Source organism: Rana temporaria, chromosome 2, assembly GCF_905171775.1.
Source record: "Rana temporaria chromosome 2, aRanTem1.1, whole genome shotgun sequence".
NCBI classification, from domain to species: domain Eukaryota; kingdom Metazoa; phylum Chordata; class Amphibia; order Anura; family Ranidae; genus Rana; species Rana temporaria.
This window is the reverse complement of record NC_053490.1, coordinates 383,407,543-383,434,358: the sequence shown is the minus strand read 5'-3', so window position 1 is coordinate 383,434,358 and position 26,816 is coordinate 383,407,543. Positions and strand designations below refer to the sequence as shown.

The following is a 26,816-nucleotide window of genomic DNA, read 5'->3' as shown; positions in this document are numbered from 1 at the left end:
CAGCCGTCCAGGTGGCACAGAACACAGATCACCTGACTCCACCCAAATATATAGGTTTTCCCAGCAGGCCAAAGGATTCAAGAAAACCATTGCCCATTGGCTGAGATGCCCCATATATCCATAATCTGACCTTTCATTTCCCTTCTCGTATCTAATGCCACCAAGTACCCGGCCACCTAGCAGCAGAAGAGAAAAGTGCAGCAATTACAGACATAAAGTGAAATCAATTTATCCTCAACAATTAGCCAAGGCAACCCTGCCTAAACACCAGGGTGATACATTAGCTACAGTAAATACAAGCCAAAAATGACCATTGTCTACGATTTTGATTTGGGTTCTTTAATATATAGGCTACAACAACATACATCATATAGGAGCACTATTCAACAACTGTGCTCTATCAGTTTGTTGAGTCACCTGTGTCAAGCTTTATGATCTCTGTCAAATATAAGTATGCCTGCCTATGTGTTTATATTCAGAAAACATATTAAGTTCAGATCCTAAGAGCCATTAGCAAAAGCAATGTAAGGTGAAGAGCAACATCTAAGAACATACACAAATATTATATGGGGGCACAGGAGTTTAGGTGTCTGATGTCTAGGACTTTCTGGAAAACGCAGTTGTTTGTTTGCATGCCAGGCCTGGAAAACATAAATCCACATCTTACAAAAGCGATTCTGTTTACAGAATGAGCTCCTGCAGATTACTCATTTATCCATGTGACAGCTCTGCAAACTTTCAGGGACCACAGGAAACTTGACCCTTCAGAACAAAAGGAATGTGTGACACGTCCGTCCCCACCATATGCATGTGACCAGCACACAAGTTATATATAGGATGTATCTGAGCAGCAGTGGAGAAAACACCAGCTAATCTTGGTGTGAGAGAATTATACAAGGCCATTCAAGAGCAACTCACAAGAAGGACCTCAGGGAAGAATACTGTATACAGAACAAGTTGAGAGAGACAAGTGCATACAGGAACAGAGCTAAGAAGACTCACACATAGCTTGGAAAAGAGCAACATAATTGGAAGGGACTATAAAGCAAAATGGATTACAATTCTGACATTATCCGGGACAATGGTCCCATGGACAGCTTGGAGAAACAGCTAATTTGTCCTATTTGTCTTGAAATGTTCCAGAAACCTGTTGTGATCTTGCCATGCCAGCACAACCTGTGTCGAAAATGTGCCAACGATGTGTTCCAGGTAAGGGGACATTTGCTCTTCTTTCTCATCTATATTCTTAATACTTTAAGTTGCATAATCATGACAGCAGTAGTATATTTGTATCTTTTATAAAATATGTATACTCTTATAAAACTTTAAACATGAGCTAATCTGTTTAAAATGGAACATTTTTAACATTTTAAAAAACTATACACATACATTCACCCATTTTTTATTCCATATTCTGTTTTACAATTGTATAATTTGTATTGTAGGACCCATACTCATCTTGTTGTTTAGTTGTTTTATGTAACATTTTATTGTTCCACTGACATTTAAGATCTATTATTGGCTAGCTATTAACAGTTTTGTCACTTTAGGCTGGCAACCCATATTGGCCAACACGAACTTCTGCGTCTGGGGGAAAATTTCGATGCCCAACATGCCGTCATGAGGTTATTTTAGACCGCCATGGAGTTTATGGGCTGCAAAGAAACCTACTTGTAGAAAATATAATAGATATCTACAAACAGGACCACAGGTGAGCAACGATGAGAAAATGAATTACGCCAGTGAATGTAAATAAAATAGTTTCAATGAAGTATGTGGATTTTTTAGACTTCTTCAAGGTGACACAGATGTCCACTGGGCACACTTTGCTAACACTTCTAAACCAGAAAATTGCTGTAAATGTTTGATTACTTTGTTGGTGATATCCTGCACATGCTTCTAAACTTTATGCTTTTTTTTATTTTTTTGCCTATATGTGACTAGTCGACCTGAAAAGAAAAAGGAGGACCATCCAATGTGTGAAAAGCATGAAGATGAGAGAATAAACATTTACTGTATCACATGCCAAGTACCTACATGTTCCATGTGTAAAGTGTTTGGTGCTCATAAAGACTGCGAAGTGTCTCCCCTCCAGAATATTTTCCAGACTCAAAAGGTGAGAGGCCGAGGGCTATAAATACACCAAAAGATTACTGTAAAACATATGGCCATGGCACTTTAGAAGCACTTCCCAATCTAGCTAAAGTAGTGAACCAATGACAACTCTTTGCATAGTCTTTGTGGTACATTAACATTCACCTTTCAGAATAAAGACTTTTACTGACCGTGTGATACGGTATACATAGGTGTTAATGGGCTTATATACAATGTTTCTGTATGTTCTGCCTATGGCCATGTGGTCTTCAACTGAATACTTTGGTTTGCTCACATGACATTGAAATACTATTGGACTGAACACCTCGTCATAGTGTGCTCACATTTGTCCACTTTTGTCTGTTTTTAAGATAGTTTATCTAGCTGTCAGCCAAAAATGGGGCACTGATTGGCTAAAAGCATGAGTATATAATACATTGCACCTAAATAGGATCTTCACCCTAGAAAAAAATAAAATAAAAAGTCAGCAGTTATAAATACTGTAGCTGCTGACTTTTAATAATAGGACACGTACCTGTCCAAGGATCCTGCTCTGTCCTCACTAGGGATGAGCTCCAGCGTGTTTGCATCATACACGTGCAGAGCCCGCCAGGAAGTCTTCACGGCGCTGCACTAATCACAGTCAGGGATACATTTCCCGATCTCTGCAGCTGAGCATCGGGACAATGTCTCCCTGGCTGTGGTTAGCGCATCGCCGTACAGACTTCCTGGCGGGCTCTGCACGTGTACTATGCAAACATGAAGGAGCTCATCCCTAGTCCTCACCTGCCCAGGTTCTTCACCGGTCTTTGGTCCCCCGCACCAGCATGTTTAGTGTAGGAAGTCAGCTGTGACTCCTTCCGACTTGACAGTCGGCCTCCCACTGCGCATGTGCTTGTTGCACTACACTTTTTGACTTTTTGAATGGTCCTGCAGCCTTCTGGGGTCTGTGAATTGTTCCAGAAGGTTGCAGGCAAAGAAAGGGTGGGCCGAACCTTCACTCAGATTGCCTAGGCGATCCTGGTGGAACTGGGAGTAGGTAACTGTCAAAACCAGTAACCTGCTCTCCCCCTAAAAAATAAAGTGCCAAAAGTTGAAGTGGGGGGGGGGGGGGGCATTTGCAGTATGTTTTCACAATGTTCATACAAACTGATAGATACATGTCATAGAGCATGCAATGCGTTTCAAACAGGAATTTTAAACTTTATATCTTACATACATTGATTACGATTTAACATTACTCATTTTATAAGGTGCCTATTTTTTTGGTGTTTTTTGGCTAATGGCGTTCTGCCAGGTATTGCATTTATAGCTAGCCTCTTGGGGTTCTTCCGCGCTGCCTGTGCTGCAGCACTTCTTCTCTACATCAATAATGGATTTTTATTTATAAGTATAGCCTAGCCAGGTCACCTGTTATATTTAGAAAGTGTTGAGGCTGCAGCCAAGTCTCATAGGACCACAGCTGTGTGGGGGTGTGAGGGCACACAACAGGTTGGAGTGGGATATATGAGATGAACGCTATTATAGCTTGTGCAACATTCATTTTCAACAACTTAAAACGTCTTATTTTGGCTCTGCTTTTCAAACTGTTCCTATAATCTTCACATTCAGTGCCCATTAGTGTCTTTTATAACACTGTAAACAGTCAAATATCACTAAACTATACCCTTACATTAAACAATAATACATTTATGCATTTATAAGTGTAAAAAATGTATTCTATTTTCCAAACAGGGAGATATTTGGTAATCAATTTACATAAGCTACAAAGTTTGTAGGGTTATTGCTCTATTGTGCCATCTGGAATAAATAAATACATATATTTAAAGAACCTACCTGTGGTGTCATTCCATGAGACTACCAACATGAAATCCAAATGATGGCAATGCTAACTTATATTTAAATGCTTTAGACCCCTTTCACACTGGGGCGGTTTGCAGGTACTATTGCGCTAAAAATAGCGCCTGCAAACCAGCCATAAACAGCGGATGCTGTTTCTCCAGTGTGAAAGCCCAAAGGCTTTAACACTGGAGCGGTGCGCTAGCAGGACCGCTCCAAAAGTCCTGTTAGCAGCATCTTTGGAGCGGTGAGAGAAGCGGTGTGTTTACCGCTCCTCCACCGCTCATTCCCATTGAAATCAATGGAAAACCGCGGTTATACCGCCAGCAATGCGCCTCTGCAGTGACGCATTGCGGGAGGTATTAACCCTTTTTCGGCCGCTAGCGGGTGTTAAAACCGCAGCGCTAGCGGCCGAATACCGCCGCAATTCCGACGGTATAGCGCCGCTATTTTTAGTATTATTAGCATTTTTTATCACCACCTCACCTCCCGTCCCAGTGTGAAAGGGGCCTTAGTAGTGTCATTTTAATGGAAAAAAGAAAAATGTGAATCTGCGCTACAGAAAATTTAAATATAATTAGGTATATAATATAATAAGTGTGAGGGGCTGCCCCTGCAGAAAAATCCCCACAAATGGAGAAAAAGTGTGAAATAATGAAAAGCAGGTGGTGGCGCCAACCTTAAGTGTGGATTAAATATCAAAAATTAATGAATGTTGTATGGGTGATATAATAAAGCCAAAACAAAACCAAAACAAAAAACCAAAAATGTTCGTGGTGATCCAAATAACAAACAATTCAAAAAGCAAGTAAAATCAAAAAAGTGTTCTAGTGCTGGAAACTCATTCCATCTCTGCTTCATGCAAAATTGAGTGAATCAATAAATATAAATATATATATAGTGCAGTGTGCTTTCAACAAACAGTTTCCATACTGTAAGTAAAAAAAGAGTCTTTATGCAAAAAAAAAAAAAAAAAAAAAAAAAATTCCATGCAGAAAATAAATAAATAAATAAATTATTAAAAGTGCTGTGTGCTTCTTCCACGTGAGAGCAACGTAGGTATAAATCTTCTGTGCAAAAAAACGTGCTCGCTCCCTATGGTCCCGCACTCACCAGATACTTGAACCCCTACAGGGGTAACAGGCGTTCACAGTATAAATACTGACAAATCCCTGGATCTTCCCAGAATCTAAAAAACTCCACCGTTGGCCAATCCAAGGACTGAGAGTCATAGTGGCCCGTCTCCTTAATAGAAGTCCTCCTCTTCTGAACGGTGGAGTTTTTTAGATTCTGGGAAGATCCAGGGATTTGTCAGTATTTATACTGTGAACGCCTGTTACCCCTGTAGGGGTTCAAGTATCTGGTGAGTGCGGGACCATAGGGAGCGAGCACGTTTTTTTGCACAGAAGATTTATACCTACGTTGCTCTCACGTGGAAGAAGCACACAGCACTTTTAATAATTTATTTATTTATTTATTTTCTGCATGGAATTTTTTTTTTTTTTTTTTTTTTTTTTTGCATAAAGACTCTTTTTTTACTTACAGTATGGAAACTGTTTGTTGAAAGCACACTGCACTATATATATATTTATATTTATTGATTCACTCAATTTTGCATGAAGCAGAGATGGAATGAGTTTCCAGCACTAGAACACTTTTTTGATTTTACTTGCTTTTTGAATTGTTTGTTATTTGGATCACCACGAACATTTTTGGTTTTTTGTTTTGGTTTTGTTTTGGCTTTATTATATCACCCATACAACATTCATTAATTTTTGATATTTAATCCACACTTAAGGTTGGCGCCACCACCTGCTTTTCATTATTTCAGTGTCATTTTAATGCTTGTTTTAGTACCTACTCAATTACTGACCAGAAACACTGGCTGCATGCTTGTTCCAGGCTCACTACATCCAGAATGATGATGAAAGCTCCTGAAAATTTCAAATCTTTTTATATTTATTGTGATTTAAGGAGCAGCTCATAGCAAGCAACCAGAATGTATCTATAGCTGGTCTAGAGTCAGTAAAGTTTATTCAGATTGGCTGCTGTCAGGTACTATACATCATTTTGACTATTGCACTACTTTTTTTGCCTTTTGTTATTATTTATTGCAGAAAACAATGTAGTGATCTGCTGATTATATTTTCCTCACAGACAGAGCTTAGCAACTGTATATCGATGCTGGTTGCTGGTAACGACAGAATTCAGTCAATCCTTGGCCAGTTGGAAGAGTTATGTAAATCTGTAAAGGTACAGTATAAGTATATTGTATACATATATATATGTGTGTTACACGGCATTCAGACACACAGATGCATATTCTTTAGACTCTTTTTACAAAAGTCAGTATATATGGCAAAAGTAGGCAGTTCGGTGAAGTGGATCCCCTCACCTGCATTAATATGAAAGATCATTTTATAAACAGTAGAAATTAAATTGAAAAATATGTTGCAAAATACACATAAAATGTTGCCATTTATTAGTGAAATGATTTCCAGATATAGAAGTGTACATAAATATTTTGTGCAATCAGTTAATTTTCTTAAAGTGAACGTGTGCTTTACAAACTCAGGGCAGAGGAACAGGTCCACATAATTGCTGCCCTCCACAGCTTCACATACCTTTCTTTCATTGTCTTGTAAAAGGGGTCTACAAACTTTTAAAACAAAGTGCCAGTTTATTACCCTTTAAACTTTAGGGGAGCCAAACTGTAGCCAATGAGAATAGACTATGCCCTGGCATTGGTGGGAGTAAACAATGCCATAGGTGGGTCAGTGGATGTAAAAAAAATTACACCATTGGTGTCAGTGGGAGTAATAGTGCTCGATCATTGGTGTAAGTGGGACAAAAAAGTGTTCCATCATTGGTGTCAGTTGAAGGAATAGTGTCCCACCATTGGTGTCAGTTGAAGGAATAGTGTCCCACCATTGGGGTCAGTGGAAGGAATAGTGTCCCATCATTGATGTCAGTGGGACAAAAAGTGTATTGTATCAGTGCAAGGAATATTGCCCCACGGGCCAGATAAAGGCAAGCAAAGGGCGATATCTGGCCCCTGGGCTGCAGTTTGAGAACCCCTGGTCTAGTACTTCAGAATTCAAAGACCATGTGACTTGCTCCCTCCTCTTCTCACATGAGAGCACTGATGCTGCTCAGGTACCCAACACATGGGGCCAGGGAAAGTGCCTTCAACTTTGTGAATGTTTCAAGTCACAACCTACAGCTTACATGGGGCATTCTGCCTTTGACTTTATCTTTGAAAAAGTTGTTTAGCCAGTAGAAAAAGGGGGAAAGAAATCCAGTTTTACAGACCGATTGTTATGGAGACCTTCATGTGTAAAAGGCCTTTATATGATCTTTTTTAGATGAAGTAATGTTTAAGTTCTAGACACCTTTTTCTTCAGACGCTGTTTAATATCTAGGAGTAGTCTAAATAAACATACAGTGCCTTGAAAAAGTATTTATACCCCTTAAAATTTTCCACATTTTGTCACGTTACACCCAAAAAAACTTTCATGTATTTTATTAAGATTTTATGAGATAGACCAACACAAAGTGGCACATAATTGCAAAGTGGAAGGAAAATGATAAATGGTCTTCAATTTATTTTTCACAAATAAATATCTAAAAAGTGTGGCATGCATTTGTATTCAGCCCCCCCTGAGTCAATACTTTGTAGAACCACCTTTTGCTGCAACTACAGTGGCAAGTCTTTTTGGGCATGTCTCTACCAGCTTTGCAATTTTTGCCCATTCTTCTTTGCAAAATAGCTCAAGCTCTGTCAGATTGCATGGAGAGCGTTTGAACAGAAATTGAAAGTCTTGCCACAGATTCACAATTGGATTTAGGTCTGGACTTTGACTGGGCCATTCTAACACATGAATATGCTTTGATCTAAACCATTCCATTGTAACTCTGGCTGTATGTTTAGGGTCGTTGTCCTAATGGAACATGAACCTTCGTCCTAGTCTCGTCTTTTGCAGACTTTCTTCTAAGATTGCACTGTATTTGGCTCCATCCATCTTCCCATCAACTCTGACCAGCTTCCCTGTCCCTGCTGAAGAAAAGCATCCCCACAACATGATGCTGGCACCACCATGTTTCACGGTGGGGATGGTGTGTTCAGGGTGATGTACATTGTTAGTTTTCCACCACACATAGCGTTTTGCTTTTAGGCCAAAAAGTTCAATTTTGGTCTCATCTGACCAGAGCATCTTCTTCCACATGTTTGCTGTGTCCCCCACAGAGATTCTCACAGACTGCAAACAGACTTCTTATGGCTTTCACATAGCGTTTGCTTTTAGGCCAAAAAGTTCAAAAGTGGTCTCATCTGACCAGAGCATCTTCTTCCACATGTTTGCTGTGTCCCCCACAAAGCTTCTCACAGACTGAAAACAGACTTCTTATGGCTTTTTTTCAACAATGGCTTTCATCTTACCACTATTGCATAAAGGCCAGATTTGTGGAGTGCACGACTAATAGTTGTCCTGTAGACAGATTCTCCCACCTCAGCTGTGGATCTCGGCAGCTCCTTCAGAGTTACCATGGGCCTCTAGGCTGCTTCTCCGAGTAATGCTCTCCTTGCCCAATACAGTTTAAGTGGTCGGCCATGGTAGGTTTGCAGTTGTGCAATACTCTTTCCATTTTCGGATGACGGATTGAACAGTGCTCTGTGAGATGTTCAAAGCTTGGGATATTTTTTTTATAACCTAACCCTGCTTTAAACTTCTCCACAACTTTATCCCTGACCTGTCTGGTGTGTTCCTTGGACTTCATGATGCTGTTTGCTTACTATGGTTCTCTAATAAGCCTCTGAGGGCTTCACAGAACAGCTGTATTGATACTAAGATTAAATTACACACAATACAAATGCACACCACACTTTTCAGATTTTTATTGTTAAAAAAAAGTTTGAAAACCATTTATAATTTTCCTTCCACTTAAAATACATTTACGTTTCTTGTTGTAACATGACAAAATGTGCAAAATTTTCAAGGGGTATGAATAGTTTTTCAAGGCACTGTACATTGCATGGTCACCATGTGGCACTAATTATGGCCATTATGTTGAGCTTAGAACCACGTTCTCGGATCTTAAAAAAAAACATTTTTTTTATGACAATATAGGAGAACAGTCAAAAGAAGAAGGAATCTTTGAATGGAGTATTTGAAGAACTAAGCAGAGTCCTTGAAGAAAAGAAGGCTGTTCTTGTACAAAGGATAGCACAAGCTGAGGAGGAGAAGACTGATTTTGTGCGCACCCTCATTGCCAGCTATAAAGAGCAAGTTCAGTCCTCTTCCAACTTGTTGCAAAATGCACTTCAGGCTTCTGAACAAGCTGGCCATGCTACTTTCCTATTGGTGAGTCTTCACCATACCAGTGTCAAACATGTAAATAAAAGGACCCTACAGTTTCTATTATAATGCCATCACATGATAGAATAGAATATATCATATCTTAATATTAGAACCAGTTAAACATTACCATTTTCACACTTGTGCATCTTGTCCTGCAACTTGGGACTGCAAAGTCGCATGACACATTGTACCCCATGATTTCCAATGAGTACATTCATATCTGTGCGCCTTAAAGTCGCAGCAACTTCAAAGTAGTCCCTGCACTGCTTTGGTCTGACTTTGATGCGACTTGAGGTTCATAGACATCAAGATTACACAGGCATTGCTTCTAGTCCTGTCAAAGTTGCATTAAAATGACGCGACATTCAGGTCGTACAGTTTGAAAGGGGCCTTAGTCAGTATCTATCTATCTATCTATCTATCTATCTATCTATCTATCTATCTATCTATCTATCTATCTATTTTCACACTGAGGGGCTTCTCCTCATACAACCTGCTGAATCTGTGGTACAGGAAAGGGAAATCTTCCCTACAGGCCTGTTGAAAAAAGAAACCTCACAGGGGATATAACCATTCCCTAAGTTTTCCAAAACAAAGATGTTGGGTTTTCTGTTTGTGTAGTTTGTCACATACATCATATGCTGTCATATTTGATTAAGTTGTTAAATATTTCTCCTTTTCTTTTTTTTCCAGGAATCCAAACAGCTTATTAAAAGGTAAGCAGTTAATGCAATACTAAAGTAGATTTAATGCATGATTTATAGTACAACTCTATACATTTCTTTTTTTTTTTAGATGTAGTGCAAATGATTTAAAAACGTTATCAGGTTTTTATTGCTATTTTTATCCTCACTATTGATTGTTCTCCTCAATTCGCAGAAGGTGAAAAAAAACTATTCCTAAAATTAAGAAACCCTTCATTACCCTCTCCAAAACTAGGAGAGCTAGAACATTGCTGCAGTAGATTCGATTGTCCAGAAAATATAAGAACACTGCTAAGCTTTTTTTTTTCCCATCTCCAGATGTAATTGTCAGATAAGCCAAATTGCATTTTTGTTGAGTGCCCGTCCATCTCAGTCTTCAAAAGTCAATAATTTTAAATGGAATGCCAATGGCATACTCAACACCATTTTTATCTTCGTAGGATTATGGATGCTTCTAAGGGTAGTCAGTTGGAGAAAACAGAATCTGGTTTTGAGTACATGGACCAATTTACTTTGGACACTGAACATATTCTTGAATGCTTAAGAAACCTTGATTTTAATACAGGTAAGTGTGTTGCTATGATATGAGTTGTAGATACAGTATTAATATCTTTAAAGCTGAGCTTTAACCAGTTATAAAGGACACAAATGTATCCAGCTTATCATTGAATATTACATTCTTAAATACTTTTCGAAATGTAAGCAGGCTGAATTTTGCTATTCCCTGTGCTGCAAAAGTCAGACTGAGGGAGAAGCAGCAGAAGAGGCTCTTTGGTTGTGCTGCAGTGCAAGGTTTAGCCCTGGTTCACGCCGGCGTGGCTTTGAAATCGCGCTACTTCAGCGTGATTTCAGAGCCGCACATCAGTCCCATTTGCACTGCCAATTTCATTGCGCCTTGTGACTTCATTTATCAAAAGTCTATGCAAGTCGCAATGAAATTGGTAAAAAGTAGTGCTGGAACCTTTTCATAACTGTCATAATCAAAATGAGTCGCAGCAATATGAACGGCTCCACTGCCCATAATGGGGTGCGACTTATCATGCAGTTTGGAACTGTCAAATCGCATGACAAGTCGCACTGGTGTGAACGGGGGCTTATGCTGATAGTTGGAGAAAGCAGATTGACAAGAAAGTTGAGGTCATCAGTCTACTGCTTCTCGTTGCACTGTCCAGTCATAGGGTGGGAGTGGAGAGAAGACCTGTAAATGTTACTGCAATGCAGCAGAGAAAATCAGGTCTCACTCCCTGTAAATTTTAGTACTAGATAGGTAGAAATACAAATCCTTATGCAGGTAACACTAAGACCCCTTTCACACTGAGGAGTTTTTCAGGCGGTACAGCGCTAAAAATAGCGCTGCTATACCACCTGAAAAACTCCTGCACAGCAACCTCAATGTGAAAGCCGGAGGGCTTTCACACTGAGGCGATGCGCTGGCAGGAGAGAAAAAAATCTCCTGTCAGCAGCATCTTTGGAACGGTTAGAGGAGCGGTATGTATACTGCTTCTTTCCATTTTAAACAATGGGAAACCACGGCAATACCGCCCGCAATGCGCCTCTGCAGAGGCACATTGCGGGCGGTATTAACCCTTTATCGGCCGCTAGCGCGGGCTTAATACCGCCCCGCTAGCGGCCAAATCCCATGGCAAATTCGACGGTATAGCGCCGCTTTTTTCTGCGGCACTATACCGCCACCGCGGCTCCCGCCCCAGTGTGAAAGTTGCCTTATATGTATTTCAACTGTGTATTTAGCTGTTTACCTGGAGTTTGGTTTAATTAAATGAAAAAACAGAGTTGTAGGTTACCTTGGGGTGACTACTGTTGCTAGATATCATTAAAGACACTGTGTACAGTAAAACCTTGGTTTGAGAGTAACTTGGTTTGAGAGCGTTTTGCCAGACAAACAAAATGTTTTAATAAATTTTGCCTTGATATACAAGCAATGTGTTGATATAAGAGTAGCGTCATGTCACAACTGAGCATAAAAGAGAAGAGAGGAGCCTCTAAGTGTAGCAATATGGTTACATTTAATGAAGGTACAACATTTAGCAACTTATTGCTACGCTTAGAGGTGCTTCTCTACTCTTTTATACCCTGTAAAAAAAAAATTGATATACAAGTGCTTTGGATTACAAGCATGTTTGTAGAACGAATTATGCTCGCAAACCAAGGTTTTACTGTATATCCTGTTGTGTGTAGTTCATGAAATGAAATCATTATGCCTTGTTGTAGGTTGTGACGATGATGACGAAGAAGAAGAAGAAGATGAAACTGAGGAATATGAGGAGCCAGAAGAACAACCTGTTGGTAAGAAACTACATTTCTAGAATATAAAAAAAAAACATCATAATAAGATCGACCAAAATATTATGTGTATAAATCCCTATAAAAAAAAAAAGACAGTTATAACTCTCTTGCTTTAGATTTTCGAAATCCACCCATACCCAGGCTAATCATGGGCCAAATCCTGTTCTTATTGGCAACTTTTAGAAATAAAGGGATTAGGTATAAGAACAAAAAACCTTCCTATCCAATATTTACTTGCTCACATACTTCACAGTGTGTAAAATCTATGACTGTTCGTCGAAGGATCTAGAATAAATAAAAATAATAAATAAATAAAAATAAAAAATAAATGTTAAATAAGGGGCGGTTTAGCCACACATTATTTAACAAACTAGTTGGTTGTTAGAGAGTCGGCACCACCGGCATCATTACTCATCAGCATTTTTTATTTTTTTTGCCTTGAGCTTCCCCCAAAAATTCATATACACAAAGAGCCTGGGGGGGATTTACGCATTTTTTTTGTTTGTTTACTTTCTGCTGTCAGAGGGTAATCCCCACAGCAGATGAGTCATGGTTGTTAGGATACCTGAGGGTGTCAGGTCCTTAACAACTAGCAACTCTTAGCTGAAATGTAACATTTAGCAGTAGTAGAAATACCTTTGCTACATGTTTTACTTACCGCTGCAGACTGTTTATGGTACAATAACGTGCAAAAACACACATTAAATACCACAAAATTTAAAAAAATTAACTTGTGTAGTATTTAAAATATGTTTTTTTTTGTGAATTGCATGTTCATGAGTTAAATACTGCATGCATTACTTTAACTCTGTCATCAGACCATTAATTTCTAGAACAATTTTCCTGGAAGATATTATGTGAATTTAAAATATTTTAGCCATTTTATTTACCTGTAAAAGCCTCTTGTGTAGACATCAAAAAGCCCTGAGATTGCTTCTAGGCATCACCATTTTGGGTGTGATGTAACCAGCCCCAACAGACTCAGAGCTGTCACTTAACCCTGTGACCCTCTATAGCAGGGATATGCAATTAGCGGACCTCCGGCTGTTGCAGAACTACAATTCCCATGAGGCATAGCAAGACTCTGACAGCCACAAGCATGAACCCAGAGGCTGAGGCATGATGGGACTTGTAGTTTTGTAACAGCTGGAGGTGCGCTTATTGCATATCCCTGCTCTAAAGAATTCCCCTTCGCTCCTTTGTTGTGAAAAGAGGTAAGGGGCTGTGCTAGGGAATATAATTTTTTTTTTAAAGTAGGTACATTTGCTAGCAAGTTCAGAAGGAAAAAAAAAGTGTAGGCATTTAAAAAGACTTTGTCTGACATTTTTTTGCTCTGCAAATTTGATAACAAGATCTTTTTAGGCAATCACCATTCTATTCAAAGTGTTAGAAAATGCGAAATTGCATACTAATTGCATACTAACACAAACACAAAGACTTACCTTGAAACGAAGCCCTCCGGTGGCACACTGTCACCCCTGGAGACGCTTCCATCTTCACCCGGTCTTCCTTCCAGGCACTCTTGAATGGTCAAGCCGTGATGATGTCACTCCCATGTACGCGGGAGTCACGGCCACGGCACAGAGCTCTGAAAGAACGGCACAGGTATGCCGTTGCTTCAGAGCACATGCGTCTGTGACATCACTGGCTGCTGCTCACTAGAGCAGAGATATTAATTTTACCTACAGCTAAGCTTTATTAAAATCTTAGCTGTAGGTAAAATAAACAGAGTTTACTACCACTTAAAAAAAAAAAATTGGGGGGGGGGGGTGGAACTCTGCTTTAAAGTCAGCAGCTACACATACTGTAGCTGCTGACTTTTAATATTGGGACACTTACCTGGTCTGGAATCCAGCGATGTTGGCACCCCAATCCGTCCGAATGAATCCCCCGCATGCGTCGTAATGATTCGACGCATGCGTGGAATTCCTTTTATGACAGCGTCGCGCACGTCGCCGCGGCGACAGCGCGACACGTTATCGCGATGGGATTTCGGTGCGGATTTCGATCCGATGGTGAGTACACTCCATCGGATCCAGATCCGCGGAAACGGTCCGTTGGACCGTATCCGCGGATAAATCCTCTCGTGTGTACTAGGCCTAACCCTCACAAGTTGCAAAATCTGTATCATAAATGTTCCTGAGCAGCAACTTCTCCTCTGCATGCTTTACATCATGGCCCCAAGTTCTCACCCCACCATAGTCGTATTAGCAGCTCTCTGAGCTTACTGTCTCTATTAGTCAATGGACTGTGTTAGAAAGGGCGGAATAAAAATTATGTGACACTAATTGTGTGCCTGAAGTATGTAATTTCTTAAATTTAGTGACGTGTTTATCAAGTAGACACTGTAATAATACATTTATGTTTCAGGCTATTCTTTGAGATACACAAAGATAGTTTTACATGACAATTAAATAAAAGTCTACCTTGTAGCTACAAGGGAGCTCAGAGGTCCAATATGGAATAGATGGCGTCAACTGTAAAGAGCTCCCCCCCATAGGCAGCTGCACCCAGAAAAGGTCCTTGTTGTAGAGGTACCAATAAATCTCCCTAGAAGATAGGGAGCTCCTCCAAGAGTAGCTGTCAGTTACTTTGTCATTAGGAGTCAAAAGAAATCCTGGGAGTGCACACATGCTACGGGGAGGGGGATCCCATTCTATCTGCTAGATTTTTTTTAATTTATTTTACATAATGAAGAATGCAACAGGGAAACTTGAACACACAAGGTGGGTTGGAATACCGAAAACTCAGATAGACAGGAGCAGAGTTGGGAATTATAGTGGAGAGAGGTTGTTAACTGTAAAAATATATTACTCCAGTGGTCTGCCAGAGTTCATGCTGGTCTCTGACCGATCTTGTGACCACCCTTCTTGCTGATTTTTATCATGACTGCACTGTAATCAGTGCAGGGCCAGCGGTCATCATAAGACAGGTACTACTGGATTTTGCCTGATTTTTCTGCAAGCACATTAGCAATAAGTTTTTTATGAGTGGGGAGGCTGCGGGAAGAGTGACTGGAGTCAGGTTTTAAAAAGGTCCTCTAGGCAAACGTTTAAGATCCCATTTAAACAAGTTATGAATTCAAATATTTATTACAGGTATTTCTATAGTGCCAAAAATTCACAAAGCGTTTTTTTGTACATTGGTATCAGTCCCTGCCTTAAAATCACAGATCCCATCTCACATCTCACATACTTCTCACATTCTATGTCCAATTTAGACCAGTTAACCAAACAGCATGTGTTCAACACGTCAAAGGAAATTACGCAAGCACAGTGAGAATATGCAAACTCCATGCAGGTAATGTTATGCTTGGGATTGGAACAGAGAACCCTAGTGCTGCAAGGGCAGAAGAGCTAACAACTAAGCTACTGTGATTTAAATGAAAGGATTACATCAAAAGAGAAGTATGTTTTTGTTTCTTCTTCTAGATTCATACTTACCCAGGTGGATGCAGCATCGGTCCGATGATGCAGCTGTCCCCCACCACCTGTGCACTGAGAACCGAGTGATCGAACATCACAGATGGCTCGGTTGTCACTGCTCCCTGAACAGAGAGCTGCTGACTGTCAATCAGCAGCTCTCCGCTCTGCCCCCCCCCCCTGTGCTCACTGGAGCGCTGAGCTGTGGAGGGGCGGAGAGCGGCCATCTCAGCCTCTCATAGGCTCGCTGAGAGGCTGATACGCGTATCAGTCCAGGCACCTGGCGGATCCAGACTTTATTTTCGTGATGACGTGGTGCCTGGACGGCTGAAAACGGGTCACAGGAGTGCAAAACGAATTGCACTCCTGTGACCCAGAGGAGAAGCCCAAACAAACGAGCTCAGGCTGGACTTCTTCTTTAACCACTTAAGGACCCCCTACTGACGATATACGTCGGCAGAATGGCACAGCTGGGCACAATCACGTACCTGTACGTGTCTCTTTAAGGCCCAACCGAAGCTCCGTGACCGCACCCTTGGGACCCGATCGTGGTCGGTGTCCCGCGATCGGTCACCGAAGCTGAAGAACGGGGAGAGGTGTGTGTAAACACACCTTCCCTGTTCTTCATTGTGGCAGTGTCAGTGATCGTCTGTTCCCTGATATAGGGAAAGACGATCACTGACGTCACGCGTCCAGCCCCGCCCCCTACAGTTAAAAATGCATATGAGGTCACACTTAACCCCTACAGTGCCCCCAGGTGGTTAACTCCTAAACTGCAATTGTCATTTTCACAGGAATCAGTGCTTTTTTATAGAACTTTTTGCTGTGAAAATGACAATGGTCCCAAAAATATGTCAACATTGTCCCATGTGTCCGCCATAATGTCGAAGTCACAAAAAAAATCACTGATCGCCGCCATAAGTAGTAAAAAAAAAATTATTAATAAAAATGCAATAAAACTATCCCCTATTTTGTAAACGCTACAAATTTTGCGCAAACCAATCGATAAACGCATATTTGCAATTTGTTTTACCAAAAATAGGTAGAAAAATACGCATCGGCCTAAACTGAGGAAAAAAAAAAGTTTTATATATTTTTGGTGGATATTTAATATAGCAAAAAGTAAAAAATATTGAATTTTTTTCAAAATTGTCGCTCTATTTTTGTTTATAGCGCAAAAAATAAAAACCGCAGAGGTGATCAAATACCACCAAAAGAAAGCTCTAATTGTGGGGAAAAAGGGATGGCAATTTTGTTTGGGAGCCACGTCACACGACCGCGCAATTGTCAGTTAAAACGACGCAGTGCCGAATTGCAAAAAGGGGCAAGGTCCTTAACCTGCATAATGGTCTGAATCTTAAGTGGTTAAAGCCGGCCATAGACAGTTCGAAACTCCTGCTGAACCGGCCGAGATTCGAACCATGTATGGGCAAGTTGAATGTACCCAAGTTGATTGATCAGCTTGGTTAATGGGACTGCTTCTACGGTGCAGTGTCACAAGGGTGCATTAATCACAACAGGGTTAGAACAGAATAACAATTGTTTTGGCAGCTAAACAATACATTAATATTTATGGCACCTGTGTATTTAGCTAATGGGTTAAACTACTACTTTAAACGATTACCTGAATCCTTTAGTGGAGCTCACAGTGGGGTTGATTTACTAAAACTGGAGCGTGCAAAACCTTGTGCAGCTCTGCATAGAAACCAATCAGCTTCCAGGTTTTATTGTCAAAGCTTAATTGAACAAGCTGAAGCTAGAAGCTGATTGACTACCATGCACAACTGCACCAGATTTTTTTCACTCTTCAGTATTAGTAAATCAAACTCTTTATACACTAATATTAGATTAGTATCCACCATGTATTGACTCAGCAACTGTAAGCATTGATTATTTGTTGCACTATTTGTAATTAAAGAAGAGTTTTAAAAAATGATGAGGTGGGGACATTTTAATGAAATATGGTACAGGATGCCAGGTTACCCAGTCCTTATGACATTTGTACTACACAGAGTGTCTCTTTGATCAGGTATCTCTCATTAGTGATGCTCCAAAGACTCAGAGTACCTCTGTATTCAGAGAGAACCATGATGAACCAGGGACCACAAAGGAGTCCATTATATGTAAATGACAGTAATAGCCTTCAATTGCCATAATCTGTGATCTTCTTGGTCTGAGTGACTCTGTGATCAGAGATGTGTATATGGCACTGAGAGCCGGTAACGTTGGCTATAGACATTAAAGGATAGTCAGATGTACGGGCATGGCTTAACTGTTGAGAGATCCAGTTTTGCCTGTCCATAGCTACAGTGTCATAGGCAGTCCAGGATTAGTGCAGACATGACAGTGGAGGACAACTACAGTATGTTACCATTAATAGGCATGAGCTCATGCTAAGTCACAGAGTTTGGGAAGAGCCAGAACTGTACTTTACATGGAGGAGTTGCCTGACTTAATAGCTATGATTCATGGCTTTATCAACCACCATTCCTCTGTTCAATTAGGGTGCATTAACTGGCCACTGCTGCAGTCTCATTAGAGCCCCTTTCACACAGAGCCCCTCCACTCCATTTGGCAGAGGACACATGAGCAGATCCCCTTCTGAATTGGAGCTGAACAGGTCAGATGTCAATGTTTTGACATCTGTGCCCATTCAGTGTGTGCCCATCGGACACGTGAGGGCTCTACAGGTGGTCAGATGTAAATAGACTTGTGTCCGTTTACATCAGGCTATGCGCCTGATCTGCCATGTTTAGGTCCAGAAAAATGGAAAAGGACACAGTCGTTTTCTTTTCTTTTTTTTATGAACCCAACTACTTAACCCACATAATGCCATTATACAGCAGCAAAATGACTCTTGTCTAGTAAGTGATCTGGCACTTCCAGGTAGGGGGCACACCACTTCTGCTGCGAATAGTCACAGCAGAAGCTGATCAGCAGATGCCAGATTGGCTCATCAACAAGGAGACAGACAGGACAAGCCGGTCAAGTGACGGGGGCGATTCTAATTCCGCCATGTTAAATCAGGGCACGCAGGAAAATATTGCCATTACACGATGCAAAGGAAGCCATTCAAAGGACGGGAGCAATACAATTTCATTGGATTTGTTTATTAAAATTGCCGTCACAACGGGGCGTGTACTTTGAATGACGCCGCCCGTTGTGATGGCAACCAGGAAGTGTTGACGGCGCGGCTTGCCGTCAACACTGCTCATGCGAGAGATAGAGCGGTAAATGCCAGAAGCAGAGCATTCACCGCTTCCCGGAAGTCTGTGCTTGTGGGCTTCACAATGCCCACATGGAAAATGCCAGGATCGGGTTTTATAAGTTTATCTTTTAAACGAAAACGAACAGGATATGCTTTTAATCGCCAAACATGCGAGTACTAAGTTGTTATCTAAAACCCCATTGAATGCACAGAAAAAAAAAAAAAAATCGATGGACCGCGGAACCTAAGGCAGAGACTGTTGTGAATGGTTCTATACATTCTGTAAGGCACTATGGAGGTTATTTACGAAAGGAAAATCCACTTTGCACTACAAATGCACTCCAGGTGTACTTGGAAGTGCACTGAAGGTGTACTTGGAAGTGCACTGAAAGTGCACTTGGAAATGCAGTCGCTTTAGATCCGAGGGGACCATCCGAAATGAGGGGAAGCTCTGCTGATTTTATCATCCATGTGCAAGCTAAAATGCTGTTTTTTATTTTCCTTGTATGTCCCCCTCAGATCTACAGCGACTGCACTTCCAAGTGCACTTTCAGTACAATCTCAAGTGCACTTTGCCCTTGTAGTTTGCACTTGAAGTGCAAAGTGGATTTGCCTTTCGTAAATAACCCCCCCCCCCCTATGTCATCTATCTGCTCTATAGCAAAATACTAGAAATTAAGATAAGTGTGTGTATTGTTTGTAGCTTAAAACATACAGTAGATGGACCCTAATAAAAGTATAATGTTCCTGAAGACTTTAATTTCTGCTCACAATAAAACCAGAATCCCGCACATTGTGAAAAATAGGGGTAAACTAACCCTTCTGCTAAAATTTGATTGAGTCAAAAAAATTCAGATGATTTAAAATTGTGATTCTGAAAAACATGTGCTACAGAATAAACTCAGTTTGCACCCCAAAAATTGGAAAACTGGTTTATAGCTTGTATGAATTTTTTTTTTTCAATTTCTTTATTTTCAAAATAAATTTTCCTCTTCATTTATACAAAACATAGGAAATAACAATCATCTAACAAATATAAGTAAATAAATCCAAGTACATTCAAAAAGAAAAAAAAAAACTTATCACAGTGCAATCTCTCTATCCGTTCTCAAAAGAGAGAGAGGAAGGAGAGAGAGAGAAAGGAGAAGGAAAAAAAAAAGAGAAAAAAGGAACTAAACAATAACTTGTATGAATTTTTATATACATTCTTCAAAGTTTATTTTACTACTAACTATACTAGTATTAAGCATCTGTAAAAAAAAAAAAAAAAAAAGTACCGAATACCAGACTGCATACAATTATACGGTACTCGTGATGTATTTTCATGACCGAAATGTATAATCTGTGCATTTGGTAATTTCCTCTCACTCTGCTATTTACAGGGCAGCAAGAACTCCAGTGTGTGTGAAGGATTCACGGGGAGGCAGGAATGGAGCATGTGTCACAATCTTCAGGGAAAAAAGAATCACATGAGCGCGGAGAGCAAAGATCCACTGGGCTGTAACTCCGGACTGCTGCTAGTCATCAGAAGACCCCATTTGTTGGTCATCTGATTGGGATGTATATAATTGTTCTCTTGTTTGTTTTTTGTATCTCTCTTGGGTGCTGTGACTCTGCATTTGGGTTGGTTTCCATGTTGTCAGACACCTTGTGACGAGGAACGTGGGCAAATATTTGGGTCACATTAAAGTAACTTTGGATTAGTGTGCAATGTACTGACTGCAAAACTTGAATAAAATAGATTTCTGAGACAGTCGCTGTGATTTTATGGTACCGTGTCCTGTAGACAATCTACAATCTACAATCCCAATCTAGTATCCACAGTGGGTAGCATATTGTTAGCAATCATAATAATTATGTTGCTATTAGAGGATATGTAAACCTTAACACTGACCGGCAAATTATCTCTTTTTGAAAACAGCCATAAGCACACAAATTGATTATGCTGCCAACACAAGTTGCATCACCCCTCCCCTGAAGAAGAGGCCATACAAAATAAAGAAGCCTCGAAACGTTGGAATATCTGTCTCCACTGTACAGACAGTTTCTCTGGTTTTTGCAATTTTTGTTGTTTATGTTCTTTTATCATTTCTGACTGAATAATCTTGCCGCCGACAAGTGTATTTCCCATGTTCATTCCCCTTGGTCACCTGGATGCTGTCTTTTATGTCAAGTCCTGGCCGTTATTCAATTCAATTAATAAATGTATACAATTTTGATACCTTCTTGACCAATTTTTTGTCATAAACAAACCCAGTCTTCCAATTTAAAGTCCCGTCTAGGAAAACACACCACTTGTGGTGTACACAGACAGTACTTTCGGGGTAGGGCTTATATTGCAGCCCGCCCCGATAATCACGCTAGGGCTTACTTTCGGGGAAACATGGTACATTACTAGAAGTAAGGCGTTACTAAGGTAAAATGATAAATACTGACAGCATACAGAAAAGTTTATGAATTAGATTAGTTGTGGTCTTTGATTAGTAAACATATGCATTTAATGTGGAACTCCAAATGTTTTAAAAATTAAATAGCTAGGCATGTAGGAACATAAAGAAAGCAACTTTTGCTGAAATATTTGTCTTGTTTATAAATGACATTGAATAACAGCCAGCCGACTTCCTGTGATTCCGGGCTGTCATGGACACTCTCCCAGGGGGACATCAATCTATTAGCCTAGGCTTAGCCTAGTCAGGGCTGGGCTGAGGGGTAGGCAGAAGAGGCAGCTGTAGGGTTGCCACCTGTCTGGGATTCACCCAGACAGTTCGGGTTTCAGGTGGTCTGAAACCCGGACACATTATTCAGACTTGGACCCGGACACATTATTCATTATTCGGACTCTGGCTTCCCAGCAGGGTTGCTTGTTGCAGTGTCAGTTACACTCATTTTCACACTGCCCAAAGCCAGCACTAACAGCCCCCCCCTCACAAACACATACAGAGGGGAGAGGAGAGATGGCTCGATCTGTATCTCTTCCTACCACCCTTATCCCTCTGTGTCTGTCCACACTCCAATCTCCGGCACTGTGTCTAAGAAAAGGGAAATGTGGGCAGGAAATATGAAGCCCAGCAGCCGCAGATACATCTGGATGAGAGGTGCTGACTGCCAAGGGGTGAATGAGCTCACCATCCATCCCTGTGTGAGTGATTACACTAAGGTAAATCAGGGTTCTCAGAGCACCCCTTGCATCAGAGTTCCCCTTTATACCAGAGGCAACAGTATTCCCACTTACATCAGAGTCCTCTCTGTATATCAGATTTCTTAGTGTTCCCCTTTAAATCAGGGTTCCCAGAGCATCCATTATGTCAGGGTCTCCAGAGTTCTCCCTTACATCAGCGTCTGCAGAGTCCCTGTTACAGTGTAAGCTAATGCTGCATGTTTAGATGCAAGAGAAACCTCTGCAGATTCAGATGTAAAAATGGAACTCAGTGGATTCAGCTTTAAAAGGGGAGCTCTGTGGACTCAGATGTAAAGGGGGACTCTTGTGATTAACTTCATATGATTAGAAATGTTATTTAATCGCAAAATATATGTATAGTAAATACGTTCACAGCTCATTGGGAAGGGGGCATGCACTTTGGGTGCTAAAGGACCTTGTCCTGGCACTGCTCACAGTACAATAAAGCATGGAGCAGCCCTATGATAACATCAGTGCCGCTCTCTGTAGTTTTAATGAAGGCCTACTATCGTGGCAGGGAGAAAAGGATACTGTATATATAATATAATGTGTGATTTTATATATCTATATATATACACAAATCTATAAACACACACACACACAGCATCTCACAAATATGAGTACACCCCTCACCTTTTTATAAATATTGTATTATATCTTTTCATGTGACAACACTGAAGAAACGACACTTTGCTACAATGTAAAGTAGTGAGTGTACAGCTTGTATAACAGTGTAAATTTGCTGTCCCCTCAAAATAACTCAACACACAGCCATTAATGTTTAAACCACTGGCAACAAAAATGAGTACACCCCTAAGTGAAAATGTCCAAATTGGGCCCAAAAGATAATAAAATATTTACAAAAATGTGAGGGGTGTACTTTGTGAGATACTGTGTATATATATATATATATATATATATATATATATATATATATATATTCAGATGATATTGATGATAATTTTCCTGCAGCACTGGAGTGGTGCACACAATTAACAGGATGTTGCTGTACAGAAAATACTTTGTCTTCCCCCACCATCGTCCCCATAGTTTTATAAGGCCGAGTTCACACTGGCATTAAGAGCAGGCATTTGAGAGCCGTTAGAAATGCCCCTCAAAAGCCTATGCACAAGATACAATAGACAGCACATTGTGCTGTTCACACTAAGCGTTAGCGTCGCACCACTTTAAAATAGAAGCCTCATGTCGAGTCAGGATGCGTTTGAAGCCTTTCAACACTTCCTATTCAAGTCTATGGTAACGCTCCGCAAACGCTCTGGCAGGCGTTTTCAGTACAGCTGTGGCGTGTTAAAATTAGTTTACTTCTATCACTTTCCATTGAGGAGAAGTTTTAACGCACCCTACTGCTCATCAGACGATACGAAACCATGCATAGGGCATTTAGGGAGCCTTTTTTAACGCTTGTAAAACACCCCATTCTAAAGCTCATTGACGCCTGTCTGACGCCCATACCAACGCCATACAAGTGCTATAGGAGCGTTTGTTGAGTGTCAAAAATGTAGTCTTTGCTGGTATGCAAATGCAAAAAGAATTAGAACTGAGTGTGATGTTAGAGTGAAAACTACTGTGATCCACAGATCAACATATAGTTGTGGCCAAAAGTTTTGAGAATGACACAAATATTAGTTTTCACAAAGTTTGCTGCTAAACTGCTTTTAGATCTTGGTTTCAGTTGTTTCTGTGTTGTAGTGAAATATAAATACACGCACTTCATACGTTTCAAAGGCTTTAATCGACAATTACATGACATTTATGCAAAGAGTCAGTATTTGCAGTGTTGGCCCTTCTTTTTCAGGACCTCTGCAATTCGACTGGGCATGCTCTCAATCAACTTCTGGGCCAAATCCTGACTGATAGCAACCCATTCTTTCATAATCACATCTTGGAGTTTGTCAGAATTAGTGGGTTTTTGTTTGTCCACCCGCCTCTTGAAGATTGACCACAAGTTCTCAATAGGATTAAGATCTGGGGAGTTTCCAGGCCATGGACCCAAAATGTCAACGTTTTGGTCCCTGAGCCACTTAGTTATCAATTTTGCCTCATGGCACGGTGCTCCATCGTGCTGGAAAATGCATTGTTCTTCACCAAACTGTTATTGGATTGTTGGAAGAAGTTGCTGTTGGAGGGTGTTTTGGTACCATTCTTTATTCATGGCTGTGTTTTTGGGCAAAATTGTGAGTGAGCCCACTCCCTTGGATGAGAAGCAACCCCACACATGAATGGTCTCAGGATGCTTTACTGTTGGCATGACACAGGACTGATGGTAGCGCTCACCTTTTCTTCTCCGGACAAGCCTTTTTCCTGATGCCCCAAACAATCGGAAAGAGGCTTCATCGGAGAATATGACTTTGCCCCAGTCCTTCACCATATTTTCTGCAGAAGATCAATCTGTCCCTGATGTTTTTTTTGGAGAGAAGTGGCTTCTTTGCTGCCCTTCTTGACACCAGGCCATCTTCCAAAAGTATTCGCCTCACTGTGCATGCAGATGCGCTCACACCTGCCTGCTGCCATTCCTGAGCAAGCTCTGCACTGGTGGCACTCCGATCCCGTAGCTGAATCCTCTTGAGGAGACGGTCCTGGCGCTTGCTGGACTTTCTTGGGCACCCTGAAGCCTTCTTCACACATGCAGTGGAATTTTTTTTATGGGATTAAGTTCATTTTCATGGCAAAGAGGAACTTTGCAATTAATTGCAATTCGTCTGATCACTCTTCATAACATTCTGGAGTATATGCAATTTCCCATCTCAAAAACTGAGGCAGCAGACTTTGTGAAAATTTGTATTTGTGTCATTCTCAAAACTTTTGTCCATGGCTGTACATGTTAGGATATTCTCCATACAGCAATTTACATCACATACATATGACTGTGCTTAAGACATCAGCAATTTAACCTGCCAAGGTTTATTGACCCTCCTAGGTGACATTACCTATCACAATGTACACTACAAGAGACAGAAATGCCCCTAGTGGTGACATTAATAACAGCACACCTTAGATGGGCCCCCACAAATACGTATGTGTCAGAATGCATGGCATGGTCACAGGGTCAGAAGTGACTTTAGCACCCTTACTCTCCCAAGAAAAGTACACGTGCCTACCCAGCTTCCCCTAACTAAAAGATGAAAATCCCAGCTCCATCAAGCAGTACAGCATCTACACTCTAGAGAAAAATGGCAATACTCAGTATTTTCAAAGCATTCCTTGATGTTAAAGCTGAACTTCAGGCAGATGTAAAAGGCACAGTTTAATGCAACTCTGTACTCATTAGATGTATTTTACTTTAATGCAAGAAGTACAACCAGAAGACACATATTCATTCATCTTCAAATTTATTATTATCATTATTATTTTTTACACTTTTTTGGCAAAGGTCGTTTGTCTGTTACTTTTACTTATACACACGTGAATTCACTGGAATATTAGAAAACACCCAGCCGAGGGTGCAACACTTATCTACTCAAAAAAAAAAATCAACGTTTTTTTTTTCAAATCTTCTTTTATTTACTTATTGTGTGGTACACATTTCACGTTTACATCTCATCATTTTTGGGTACACACCTAGTTAAAGGCTACCTTGCGGTTGCCTCTCCCATTAGAACAGCGCCAACCTACACCTCCCTCCTTTCTTTCAACTACCATTTATGTATTCAATCTGTGTATTTCGCTATTTGCTTGGAATACAGCGTTAAAGGGGAGTTCCAGACTTTTTTTTATGTTTATTAAAAGTCAGCAGCTCCAAAAAGTGTAGCTGCTAGCTTTTAATAAACATACACTTACCTGTTCCACGTTCCAGCGATGTGGCCGCCCAGAGCTTCGCTCCTCCCCCCCCCTTCTCCGCCGGCGCCTCCATTGCAACTGTGGGCACCCGGCCGTGCCAGCTTTCGGCATCACGGCCCGGCACTCACTGCGCATGCACGAACGGCGCAGCGCTCCCTGAGTGGACAGGCGATCCCCTGAGACCTGTCACATGTCCCAGGCGATCACCTACAGGGAGGGGCCGCCATAGGCGATATGAAGTATCGCCAAAGTGGTCCCTGAGGGGAAGGAGGACGTGAGACAGGAAGTCCCACTCCTACTGAAGCCCCCACTCCCCTCCCCCCAAAAAAAAATTACATGCCAAATGTGGCACTTTTTGGTGGAACTCCGCTTTAACAAATATTATAGTAGAAAATACCAAGAGAAGAGGTGATAGATCTGATATACAGTTTACAAATCAACAAGTGAAGACACAGAATAAAACATTAGTCTGGGCATAGACAGGCAGATATAATCTCCATGAATAATGGCAAGGCAGATATTTACCTATCATTCCAAGAGTTCATGGAGCCAACCCTGCCTTATTATTATGGGAACACAACAGTGGAAGTTTGTGCTTCATAACAGAGGAGATCGGCTTAGCTCCCATGAAGGTTTTCCAATAGGTTGTGTAATTTTTCATGTGCAATGACCTGTGGAGACCTTTTTATTGCCACTTGGTGGTCAGAAACTGCCCAATAATTAACATTTGATATTGATAACACTGCTTGTAATTATTGACTGGTTCATGTGTACCCATATGCAAACTAGGAATAGAAAAACAAGCAATTACCACAATTTAAATCTAATGTGCTGCACTTTGTTAGATCAATAGATCTGTGTATAATAATGTATGGGCAGGCAATAATAGAGCATTTACCCATCAGTGAAGAA

The 26,816-nt window shown here is 40.8% G+C and overlaps 1 protein-coding gene across 2 annotated transcripts; it reads left to right on the top strand.

Annotated features, from left to right (window-relative positions):
• The first annotated feature begins 844 nt into the window (after positions 1-844).
• Positions 845-20,681, top strand: TRIM63 (tripartite motif containing 63). Of its 2 annotated transcripts, XM_040337900.1 has the most exons (10): positions 845-1,209; positions 1,551-1,711; positions 1,945-2,116; positions 6,091-6,186; positions 9,060-9,293; positions 9,984-10,006; positions 10,435-10,559; positions 12,224-12,298; positions 15,519-15,598; positions 20,311-20,681. In XM_040337900.1, the coding sequence occupies exons 1-9, from the start codon at positions 1,051-1,053 to the stop codon at positions 15,575-15,577; spliced, it is 1,104 nt and encodes a 367-aa protein (XP_040193834.1). In that variant the 5' UTR covers positions 845-1,050; the 3' UTR covers positions 15,578-15,598; positions 20,311-20,681. The 2 variants fall into 2 exon arrangements, with proteins under 2 accessions (XP_040193834.1, XP_040193835.1); XM_040337901.1 differs by lacking the exon at positions 15,519-15,598 and having other exon boundaries at positions 846-1,209.
• The last annotated feature ends 6,135 nt before the right edge of the window (positions 20,682-26,816 follow it).